Source organism: Sinocyclocheilus rhinocerous, unplaced genomic scaffold (genome assembly GCF_001515625.1).
Source record: "Sinocyclocheilus rhinocerous isolate Xijiao unplaced genomic scaffold, SAMN03320098_v1.1 scaffold395, whole genome shotgun sequence".
NCBI lineage: Eukaryota > Metazoa > Chordata > Actinopteri > Cypriniformes > Cyprinidae > Sinocyclocheilus > Sinocyclocheilus rhinocerous.
In genome coordinates this window covers 2,775,064-2,787,534 of record NW_015660890.1, presented here as the reverse complement: position 1 = coordinate 2,787,534, position 12,471 = coordinate 2,775,064, and the positions used below count along the sequence as shown (strand labels likewise).

The following is a 12,471-nucleotide window of genomic DNA, read 5'->3' as shown; positions in this document are numbered from 1 at the left end:
CGCCAGTGAGGTTCTTATGCACGAGACAAAGTACTGAATTTGAATTTTCCATAGCCAAAATGTGAAGAAACTGTTTCTATTACATCTCAGAGTTAAACTTATATCTATGAGATGCAATAAAAACAGTTCCTTCACATTTCGGGTATGGAATATACATTAGGTTAACAACACATTCACACAACAAGTCAAAAAGCTCAGATATTCATGATCAAATATTGATGAGGAGATAAGCTTGTTGTCAGTAACTTCCAATAAGCTAATTTTATGTCCCTGTAAACAAATTACATTCTACAGAATTTCCCTTAAGAGAATTAGAATGGGAGGTTTGCATATTGTTCAGGTTGAAATAATAATTTGAATATGTGCAGCACTGTAGAATTCAGCAAAACATGTTTGAATTCCTAGATGTTTTGTTTATCAAATGTGGATTTCAGTATTACTTACGTGGCAGATAAAAATTCACACGCATGTGTAAGTTCACATTTATATGAATCAGTTTTGATGGTGTTCAGGCGGAATAGTAGCTGTGGTCAAATAAGAGGAAAGCAGCCCACATAACTGGCACGCGTCCAGTTTAAATAGACTACGTACCTAAATCCCATAAGAAGAAGCTACAGACGACCATCTAGCCAGGTATTACCTTAAAAACATTTGCACATACATATAATGAGTGTTTTCTTATGCATTTAGCATACGTTTTGTTCAAGTGAGATTATAGGGGGTGTGTTTCAAATATTATTTATTTAAAACTTAAAACGGCATCAAACGTAAGATTATGTGACACTTAAAATCTTCAAACTACTTTTTAAACATTCTCAAGTGGACATAAAATTTGTCTTGACAAACTTCTTAACTTACTTTTAATAATATTGTTTGTCTCTACACTGAGTCCATACTTGTAACTTTTTAATTTTAAATGCTTACTGCCTCTTATGTGAAATTCAACAATAAAATAAAAACACGATACATTAGTAGTACTATTGAAAATGCTTAAATACTAAATTTCTTTCATGCTTTCATTCACGATTGCTAATAATAGAACCACACTGAATTTGCTTTAAAATGCATGTACATCTCTTTATAAATAAGAGCAGCAAGATGAAGCTAAAATGCTTTGTATGAAAATTCTAGAGACGATAAACCAAAGAGTATTTCATATCTAATGTCATATGAAATTTATTTGCAGCCAATATGATGTGGTCCATGCAACTCTTTTTGCTTCTGGGTAAGGAGACCGATGCACTGACACAAAACTTTGTTGTTTATCTGTCGTTGTGCCAATAATATCTTTTGAATTAAGGGCTCATATAAAAATCAATGTGCATCTGTGTGGCGATCTAACATGCAGGCTCCATAAATGTCACTACTGGAATCAGATTGGTCAATGGAGACTCTTGTTCTGGAAGAGTGGAGGTTCTTTATAATGGAATATGGGGAACAGTGTGTGATGATGGCTGGGATCTAACAGACGCTGCAGTGGTGTGTAGAGAGATGGGTTGTGGGAATGCGATCGAGGCAAAGAGTGTTGATTATTTTGGACAAGGATCAGGACAAATATGGTTGGATGATGTAAACTGTGATGGCACGGAGTCCTCACTGAAGAACTGTAGGACAAATGGATGGGGAACACATAACTGTGGACATCATGAAGATGCTGGAGTCATCTGCAACTGTGAGTCAAAAACAATCAAAGAACTGAAGTATTAATATCGCACATTTTCTTTTTATGGAATGTACTAAATAAAAGAAATTAATTTTAAAAAAGTGTAGTTTTTTTTCAAATGCCATGCCTTTTTTTCCAAAAGAAATAGATTGTTACATTGGTACATAAATATATTTAAGACAAAAACTTTTTTTTCATTTATTTTTTTTATATTATTTGTGTGGATAACAGCTGTCAGGTTGGTGAATGGCATCAACTCTTGTTCTGGAAGAGTGGAGGTTCTTCATAATGGAATATGGGGAACAGTGTGTGATGATGCCTGGGATCTAACAGACGCTGCAGTGGTGTGTAGAGAGATGGGCTGTGGGGATGTGATCGAGGCGAAGAGTGCTGCTTCTTTTGGCCAGGGATCAGGAACGATATGGATGGATGATGTACAATGTACTGGAAATGATTTTACCCTGAAAAGCTGTTCTTCAAATGGATGGGGAATACACAACTGTAACCATCAACACGATGCTGGAGTCATCTGCCAGTGTGAGTCAAAAATATTCAGAGAATTTAACATTTCTTTTAAAATAAATGCAATAGAATTGACATTATGTGTGGATAATAGCTGTCAGGTTGGTGAATGGAGACAACAAGTGCTCTGGACGAGTGGAGTTTCTTTGTGGCGGTCAGTGGGGAACAGTGTGTGATGATGGCTGGAATCTAACAGATGTTGCAGTGGTGTGTAGAGAGATTGGTTGTGGGAATGTGATTGAAGCAAAGAGTGAAGCTTATTTTGGACAAGGATCAGGACCAATATGGATGGATGATGTAAATTGCGCTGGCACGGAGTCCTCACTGATTAATTGTAGGACAAGTGGAATAAATGACTGTAGACATTTTGAAGATGCTGGAGTCATCTGCAGCTGTGACAAATTTAATATTGTACATTTTCTTTTTTAAGGTAACAAAATAAATATTAAGAAAACGTCTTTCAAATGCCATATTTCATTGGCCCTTTTCAATTACAAGACATAGTAAGGTATACAAATGCATCACATATAACAACAACTTGTCTTTCTATTATTTGTGTGGATAATAGCTGTCAGGTTGGTGAATGGCAATGACTTTTGTTCTGGAAGAGTGGAGGTTCTTCATGACGGTCAGTGGGGAACAGTGTGTGATGATGGCTGGGATCTATCAGACGCTGCAGTGGTGTGTGGAGAGACGGGTTGTGGGGATGCTATAGAGGCAAAAAGTGCTGCTTATTTTGGCCAGGGATCAGGACCAATATGGATGGATGATGTACAATGTGCTGGGAATGAATCTACACTGAAAACCTGTTCATCAAATGGATGGGGAATACACAACTGTAACCATCAACACGATGCTGGAGTCATCTGTAAACGTAAGTCAAAAGATTTGCCTTCCTGAGCAACTACCACATTTGAATTTTCAGCACATTTACACAAGGAGTGGCAGCAGATCAGTGTAATTTCAGCTGGAATGTATTACGTTTTAATATCAGTCACACACATATGCAACATCTACACTATAAAGCAACTTCATCTGGCAAATCAAATTGTACAACAAAACACAAAACCTCCATGTTTCATGAATCCATAATTAATAGAAACATCATTACTGCTGCCGTACCTATAATGTAATGTGCAAAAATAGGTTACAGCTTAGGAAAACTCCCCATTATACTGTTGAATAGGTCCTTCATTCCTACATGTTTGTTATTGTTATGTTTAGGTTCACTGAAACGGTTCCATCTTTAAAAATATTTTTTCAGAAATCAGGAAAAAGACAGTCATGAGGCTTAAATTTAATGTTGATCCAAAAACTGACCTAAATGACAAAAGAAAAAAGATGGAGATTTTGGAAAAGGTGAGCGCATGATAAAAGGTCACAGAGAACAACAACTCATGTCACACTGTAGCTGTGTATCTACTGTTATTTTTTTTTATTTAGTATATTTTTCCTTATTATTTTCACAGATAAAAGAGATATTGAAAGATTCTGGAACTTTTACCCTGCGATGGAGGACGCAATCTAATGGAGAAGTGTTTCAGAAAGTTAGGAAAAATAATAAAAATCCTCTATATTGTGAGAAAAACTTATAAACCCTTTGTTTGCTGCTATATATTTGGATTAATGTGCGATATTATATACATTGATACATTAATCACACAGCTTTCATGTTTGACTACAAGTAAATCTGACCCTACCATTAATTGTATAAAATGTTTGATTTCCATACACAACACATACAGGTGCATCTCAATAATTTGCTATTGACTGTTCAAATGCAGAGTTTTGCACATCGTGTGTGTATGTGTGCGCGCGTGTGTGTGTGTGTGAGCGAGCAAGCGAGAGAGAGAGAGAGAGAGAGATAGAGAGAAAGAGAGAGAGAGAAAGAGAGAGCACCCTCAGTGATTTGACTCTGGAGCCTGTGTTTCAGTCTTTCTTACATTCCTCTATTCATTTATATTCATTTGCTCATTCATATATTCAGTACAGTCAATCTTCCATATTTTTATCCTTCCTTAATTTTTTCATTTTGTTCATCTGTTCTTTATGTTCTTCATTCCATTATTCATTTCCCCTCCTTCCTTTTCTGTTATCCTTTATTCATTCTTTCCTTTTTTCCATTCATTCCAATTTGAGTTGAATTACTGAAATAAATGAACTTTTCCACGACATTCTAATTTATTGAGATGCACCTGTACATTATCATTTAAAGGTGAATATATTTATTTATAGAAGTGACAACCGCATTTTACGAACAAACTAACCTGAAAAATTAAGATGGTGACAATATTTACATTTATAGTGGTGTGCATTTAAATTGAGTCTCTTACAAAAAATTATTTTAAACATGAATTTGCAACATTAACCTGTTTGTCCTGTTTGATGTGTTTATATGTAGTCCAATAAGCACAAGGAAGTTTTACAATGGTCCCTGCTTTCCTTGTTCATTGTGTAACGAAATAAATCTATGGCACCTGCAAGATACAAAAAAAAAAAAAAATAGAATGAATGTAAGTAAACAGTATCCTTACGTCCAGCCTTCCTACCAAGTTACGATCCCCACTATTCCTAATTTCTGTAGTGAGGATCCTAAAGAGTTTGCACGACTCAAAATTGCACTGGAGAATTTGCTACCCGCTGAGGCTACAGAACGTTTTTAAATTCCAAATACTGATTGATCATCTGCTCATTGCAGAGTCATTTGTCAAAAGCAACATCAACAGGTATCCATATACCAACACTATGAGGTCTCTGACTGCACTTTATGGCCAACCACATCAACTCGCACTACAAAGAATTGCAGAATTGATGGATGGCCCAAAAATCAAGAGTGGCGACATTAAATCTTTCTGACTATATGCCCTCAAAGTGCTGGACCAACTTGGAGCGAAAGGACGGACAGAACTGAAAAACAGGTCGCATGTTTCACGTCTTCTAACCAAACTGCCTCATGACTTCAGAAGGTTTGTTTATCCCATTCAAATACCAGTCCCAACACTGCTAGATCTTAATGACCAGCTTAAATATGAGCACAGAATACAAGAGTACGAGTCACAGTATGCCAGTAATCCAAGCAGAGCCTACTCTCAGCCGCAGAGAGACCAGCACAGGAACCCAAAGCCAACTCAAAAATTTGCCACTGTCTTACGTGGTGGAGAACAGAGTAAACCATCAAGTGCTACAGCAATCAAGAAGGAGAAACCAAAAAGGTACTGCCCCTTTTGCAATATTGTGAAGTACTACTTCAACCAGTGTGCTAAATTCAAACGGCTGAATCAAGATCAAGTGGAGTGCTGGCTGAAGCCAAATCAGAAGTGCTTTAAGTGCAACCATGATCTTCTGATCTCACAATGTAATCTTAATATTTTAAATGCTTAACCCATTTGGCTTAGATCCAGCTCAACCTCTTACAAAGGTTCTGATTCAACATTCATACATGCATATATACATCCAGGACCTGAGTGTGTGTTCGCAGAACTGAGATGGAAATATTGGATTGAAAGAGGCAGAGAAGCAGTGAAAAAACACTAACACAGCTGCTATGAATGTAAAAAGTGACAAGGGAAACCAGGAAGTGAGTGAAGTGAAGTGACGTGTGGCCAAGTATGGTCACCCATTCTTGGAATTTGCGCTTTGCATTTAACTCATCCAAGTGCACACAAACAGTAGTGAACACACACCCGGAACAGTGGGCAGCCATATTGCTGCGGCGCCTGGGGAGCAGTTGAGGGTTTGGTGCCTTGCTGAGGGGTCTCACCTCAGTCGTGGTATTAAGGTGGAAGAGAGTGCTGTACATTCACTCCCCCCACCGACAATTCCTGCCGGACCTGAGACTCGAACCTGCAACCTTCAGGATACAAGTCTCTAACCATTAGGCCATGACTGCTCAGAAATTCCTATGATGACTGATCTTCCCCAGTCTAACCATAGACTGTTCCATCCTGCCTTCTATTCTACAGGTATTGATTGTTTTGGCCCCTTTCAAGTTAAGTTAGGTTGCAGATGTGAAAAATGCTGGGGGATATTATACAAATGCCTTACTACCAAAGATGTCATGTTGAACTCCTTTCGAGCATTGACACAGACCCCTTTCTCGTGTCACCAAGACGGTTTATAGCTCGCAGAGGGAAACCATATGAACCGCTTTCAGAATATGGCACGAATTTAAAGGGAGGTAACACAGAACTTTAGAATGCCTTCAATGCACTTCACCCAACCTTAAAAGAGCATCAACTTCCCAACATATCCATTTCCATCTGAACCCATCAAATGCACCAAATTTAGGAGGATCATGGGAGAGTGTGTTTAAATCTATCAAGACAGCACTGCATACATCTCTTGGTTCTCAATCGGTGTCAGACGAAGTGCTGAACAATGGACATGTGGAAATGGAGGGAATAATAAACTCCAGACCACTGGGAAATATTTCCTCACACACAGCCAATGCTGACCCCATAACACCTAATTCTCTCCTCATGGAACATCCCACTTCTGCATTATAAGTTGTTTACCCAGAATCAAAAATGCTCAGTTTCAAAAGATGGCACCATAGTCATATTGTAATTGAAAATTTCAGGAAATGTTTCATACGGCATTACCTCCCAGACCTGCAATGAAGGGAAAAATGGCAAAGAGAATCTAAAAACCTTCCGATCTGAAAAGTTGTGATGATTATGGATCAGCAATCACCCCAAGCTCTATGGCAAATACCGGTAGGTACTATAGCCAAGGTCTTTCCGGGATTAGATGGGCGAATTTGTACAGTTGTAGTGAATGTCAAAGACAGAAGTTACACAAGGCCTGTAGCTCGCCTAATCAGACTGCCTGCCCTACCTGATGACACCAACAAAGACGAATAGGCCTTTCTTTATTTACAAATTTGTTGAACAAATTTAGGGGTGGCTGTACAAAAGACCTAATTTTAATGATGCTGGTGCCACCTATTGGACACTTATTTTATATTTATATTTGTCACGTTTATATATATCTCTGAATCCCATGACCATTATTTCTGTCATTTCTTTAGTTTAAAGAGGTCATATGATGCGATTTCAATTTTTCCTTTCTCTTTGGAGTATTACAAGCTCTTGGTGCATAAAGAAGATCTGTAAAGTTGCAAAGACTAAAGTCTCAAATCCAAAGAGATATTCGTTATAAAAGTTAAGAGTCAACCACGCCTACCTAAAACGGCTCATTCTAACATGCCCCCATGTGTCTACGTCACGATGTGGGAAGATTTGCATAACGCCGCCCAAATGTTCACAGACGCGTTTCAGAAAGGCGGGGCATAGAGGAGAAACAATAATGTACAGTATGTGGAAAATAATGTCTTTTTTGAACCTTAAACCGCATAAACACATTTCATTACACCAAATACATAAAATAATGTTCTTTTTAGCAACATCATATGACCCCTTTAAGGCAGCAGAACTGTCAGTTTTTTATTGACCTCTGTGCTGTTCTGGTCTAATTTAAATCGGATATTTCTTCATACTGTGTGCGTACATTTTGAAAAACCACTCTCATACTGATGTATGATTCAAATGGGAACGGTAAATACGTTTATTGTGGACATGGACCGAGTGATTTATTGTCCTGCCTGGATAATCTGTAGTGGTTGCCACATTGATTAACTGCACCTTAAACTTCTACACATAACAAGGTTCCATAGACAAGTCAATGTTTAATTTAAAGTTTTCCTGGTTAACAAATTAAACATTCAGCCTGCAAACTTCTTTGATAAAATGTACATGAATTCAGAGGTAAAATTTTGTTTAACAAATATGATCTACTGTATTTGAATATAAATGTAACATGACATGAGGGAAAAGCAGACCATAAAACTGTCACATGTCCACAGCACATCTCAGACAGACTCAATCTGAGATAAAGAAGAGAACCATTTAGCAGGTATTAATAACACAGAAATCATATTTTTTATTAATTTAATGATATATTTTATAGCTAGTTATACTTATATAGATAATATATTATAAGAGGGGTTATTGTGAAAAATCATCTACTTTGGACACTGTAAAATATATTTGATTACAAATGACTAAATACGATTGAAAAAAACCCCCACTCAATTATACAATTGTCTGTACTATTTACAGAATCAGAAGTGCCATTTTATGAACGAACAACTGTGCTTTAGCAATCTATTATTCCAGCATCATCAATTTTGAATTTGCATACATGTAAATTTGTTTTACTTTTTGGCTAAACCAAACTTTATTGACTTCAAAGAATAGTTAACCAAAAATGAAAATTCTGCTAGCTGAGCTACATTTTGAATGCGATGGTAACAATTTATAGTAAGAGCCCATTAGTTAGTTAGTTAATGCATTAAAAAATATAAATTAAAATGAGCAATACATTTTTAACAGATTTATTTAACTTTAAAATAAAAAATGCAACACACCACTGCAGCATCTGTTAGATCCCAGTCATCATCACACACTCTTCCCCACTGACCATCATGAAGAAACATTTATAGTGGTATGCATTTAAAATTGGTATGCGTTCATATATTTAAAATTATTTTAAATATGAATGTGCAAATGTGCTTGTTTGTCCTGTTTGCTGTGTTCACATATAGTGTGATATACAACTGACAATTCAAAGCTTTAGGCAAAACATTTTCTGAATAAATAATCAAACACAAAGAAGTTTTACAATGGTCCCTGCTTTCCCTGTTCATTGTGTGACGAAAAAAAGCGGAGCACCCAAAACAAAGTAAACAGCAGAAACAAAATATCAACTGAAGGCATGTTTTGGCCACAAAGATCCTCTGTGAAAGAAAAATCTTCTTTACATGTTAAATGTTTATTTGCTTTTTGATTTAATATATTTAATATATTTATACATCAACCTCTTAAAATAAGTAAGAAAATTTGCTTAAAGGGATAGTTCACCCAAAAATTTAAATTGTGTCATCATTTACTCACCCTCATGTTGTTTCAAACCTGTATGAGTTTCTTTCTTATGTTGAACATAACAGAAGATATTTTGAAGAATGCTGGTAATCAAACAGTTGATGGTCCCCATTGACTTCCATAGTATTTCTTTCCCTACTATGGAAGTCAGTGGGGACCAACAACTGTTTGGTCCTGCAAAATTCTTCAAAATATCCTATTTTGTGTGCAACATAAATACATTTATACAGGTTTGGAACGACATAAGGGTGAGTAAATGATGACAGAATTTTCATTTTTGAGTGAACTATCCCTTTAACTGTGTATTCATTTATATGGTGTTACATTTCTATACATAAACAAATTTATCCTGAGTAAAGCAGATTAATAAATTTTTTTCAAAAAACAAAAAACTGTCTTGGTCTTTCTCTCTTCCTGACTGTGCACCAGTACATTATATAACACATTTATTTTCCATATATACAATATTCTGTCATGCCCCTGGACTGTCTGTGTGTGTTTCTCTCCCCATGTGCTCTCCGTGACCTAGTTTTCCCTCTTGTTAATCATGTCATTTAGTTCAGGTGTGTCTTGTTAATTGTCCTCGTTTCCCCATGCATTTAGATCCCAGTCTGTGCTGTCTGTGTTTGTTGGGTCTCAAATCGTCATGTTCGTGCGTCACCAGCCATTCCTTGTTGTGGATGTCCCCTAGCTGTGTTCTGGATTGCATTAAAGCCTGTTCCTTGATCCACGTCTCCGCGTCATTCCCTCCGACACAGTTCCTGACACATTCAGTATTGTACGTAGAGTGAAGTAATCGAAAGATTAGTGTAATGTCATTATACTTACTATGTAAATGCATACTTTTGCACTTATACAGTAATATATACAGTACATAACTGCCCACATCTATACATAAACCTATTTATTTTTCTTAATTTTATTTAAATGTTCTTTCTTTTTTCCTGTGTTATATATGTATGTACGCAGAGCTCCTGGACACCACAACAAATTCCTTGTGTGTTTGCCCACACTTGGTGAATAAATCTCATTCTGATTCGGATTCTGATTATAATTAGGATTAGAGTCTGTTTTCTGCCTTTTCTGTCATTCAAAGAAGACCTGTGAATATAACAGGTTTATAATTTAAATCAATAATACATAAATGTTTACATATACAGTATTTTGAAAAGATAGTCCAACACCTCCTTTTACAAACCTGCGGCTGTTCTCTGCTGGTGGAATACCTGCTCATCAGGCTGTATTCTCCAGTTCACTTTATACGTCGCTTTACTTCCAACCACATTTCTAATCTGTGAAATTTGATGAAATTTTTGTAAGAAAACACCCAAGCCAGACTGACTACACTTATTGAACATTCCTTTTGACATTTCACTTCATCAAAATTTTAAACTTTGAATGAACTATTTTTATTGCAAAGATTGTTTGATAAAAGTTAACTTGAACCTTACCTTTTCCAGAAGGTTATTCTTGATTTGTGGATCATTCACATTGACACCAGTCTTTCACCACAATCCTCACTACAACTTTTCTCACAGTTTCTGTAAAGTAAGACATTGAGAAAGAAGAATGATTTGTCATAATGGCACCTTGTCATTGCATTTGTTAGGAAAAATGGTATGTGAATGACATCATTTTTAACCCTCCTGTTTAAAAACAGGGTACAACTTTTGTGTTGGGGTCAAATTGACTCACATAGTTTCGTTTCTGTGCAGTTTGAAAAAATAGGCTATGGAAATAATAGAGATTTTAAACTAAAGCTTCTAAACTATACTAAAGAAAACAGAAAACCTCTATTTTGGATTATCTGAGACTAAAAACATAAAATATGTAAGAAATCTAATAATTCATATATGTTTTTATTGTGTTTTTTTAATGTGCAAAATTATCTGAGGTGCAAATAACTATAAGCCCAAAAAAACCTTTTTTTCTTTTTAATAAAATAATAAATAACCAAAAACAACCTTTGAATCTCAAATAGAACACACATTTCATAAGTTCTCATGCATTTATATTTATGTTTTGTTACCTGACAAAACATAAAGTGTTCATCAGAGTGTAATTAAGTGTTAATAAAGTGCATATCAGAGTGTTAATTTTTGACAAATTGCATGAAGACCAATAAGGGTTAATGGAAGAGTCTGTATGACCCCAACACAAAAGTTTCCTAAACACATCTGTTTCGAAATTTTGCATGCACATTCATGACGCTAAACAAGAAATATTAACCAAATTTCAAGAAATAAATAGTTTAACCAGTATTTCAGCAGCAAAATCAAGTATGGGTCAAATTGACCCCAACACAACAGGAATGTTAAGCTGTACATTATTTGAGAGGCTCACATGTAAGTTGAACTTACTTTGGCAAAAAACTCCCGCATGAAGCCCATTCAAACAACTGCTCACACCCCATCCGGTAATAGGACAGTCCCGCACCGTAAACTCATTTCCTGTACAGGCCAGTTCATCCATCGATGTTTGCCCTGAAGTTTCCACATACTCTTTCAGCTCTGCAGTGTCTCCACAATCCAGCTCTCGACACAATGCAAATGCAAATCAAATGTGAATTATAGAAATGCTTTCATACACCATATACTCATATAGCTGTTAAGAGAAGATCTGTTACTATTCAAATATGAAAATATATTGATGGCATGACATTGAGTGGGCACGCAGTTTCATGAAACTCCCTTTACAAATTTCCGAAGACACATAAACTACATGGAAACAAAATGTAAACATTCACGAACGCTGGAACTCTAGATTTATTTGAGTTTACATGAACACACTAGCCAACCCATCACGCCAGTGAGGTTCTTATGCACGAGACAAAGTACTGATTTGGAATTTTCCATAGCCAAAATGTGAAGAAACTGTTTCTATTACATCTCAGAGTTAAACTTATATCTATGAGATGCAATAAAACAGGTCCTTCACATTTCGGGTATGGAAAATGATCTAAATATGTTAGATTAACAATACATTCATACAGCAAGTCATAAAGCTCAGATATTTATGATCAAACATTGATAAGGAGGAGATAAGCTTGTTGTCAGCTTCCTATAAGCTAATATTATGCTCCTGTAAACAAATTACATTCTGCAGAATTTCCCTTAAAGGGTTAGTTCACCCAAAAATGAAAATTAGCCCATAAATTACTCACCCTCAAGTCATCCTAGGTGTATATGACTTTCTTCTTTCAGACAAATCCAGTCGGAGTTATATTAAAAATTGTCTTTGATCTTTCAAGCTGTTTAGTGGCACTCAGCGGATGTTGCATGCTTCAGTCCAAAACAAATTAAATAAAAAAGCGCCCATCCATAAAAAAAAGTGTCGTCTCACACG

The 12,471-nt window shown here is 36.1% G+C and overlaps 1 protein-coding gene across 1 annotated transcript in view; it reads left to right on the top strand.

Annotated features, from left to right (window-relative positions):
- Positions 1 to 501: 501 nt before the first annotated feature.
- The window catches only part of LOC107725905 (deleted in malignant brain tumors 1 protein-like), a 16,315-nt gene continuing 4,345 nt past the window's right edge, over positions 502 to 12,471 (top strand). The window contains exons 1-8 of the mRNA XM_016535321.1: positions 502 to 633; positions 1,187 to 1,225; positions 1,349 to 1,672; positions 1,895 to 2,200; positions 2,280 to 2,579; positions 2,754 to 3,059; positions 3,450 to 3,544; positions 5,207 to 5,397. Of these exons, the coding sequence (XP_016390807.1) occupies positions 1,192 to 1,225; positions 1,349 to 1,672; positions 1,895 to 2,200; positions 2,280 to 2,579; positions 2,754 to 3,059; positions 3,450 to 3,544; positions 5,207 to 5,397 (1,556 nt within the window). The 5' untranslated portion in view covers positions 502 to 633; positions 1,187 to 1,191. The remainder of the gene's footprint in view (positions 634 to 1,186; positions 1,226 to 1,348; positions 1,673 to 1,894; positions 2,201 to 2,279; positions 2,580 to 2,753; positions 3,060 to 3,449; positions 3,545 to 5,206; positions 5,398 to 12,471) is intronic.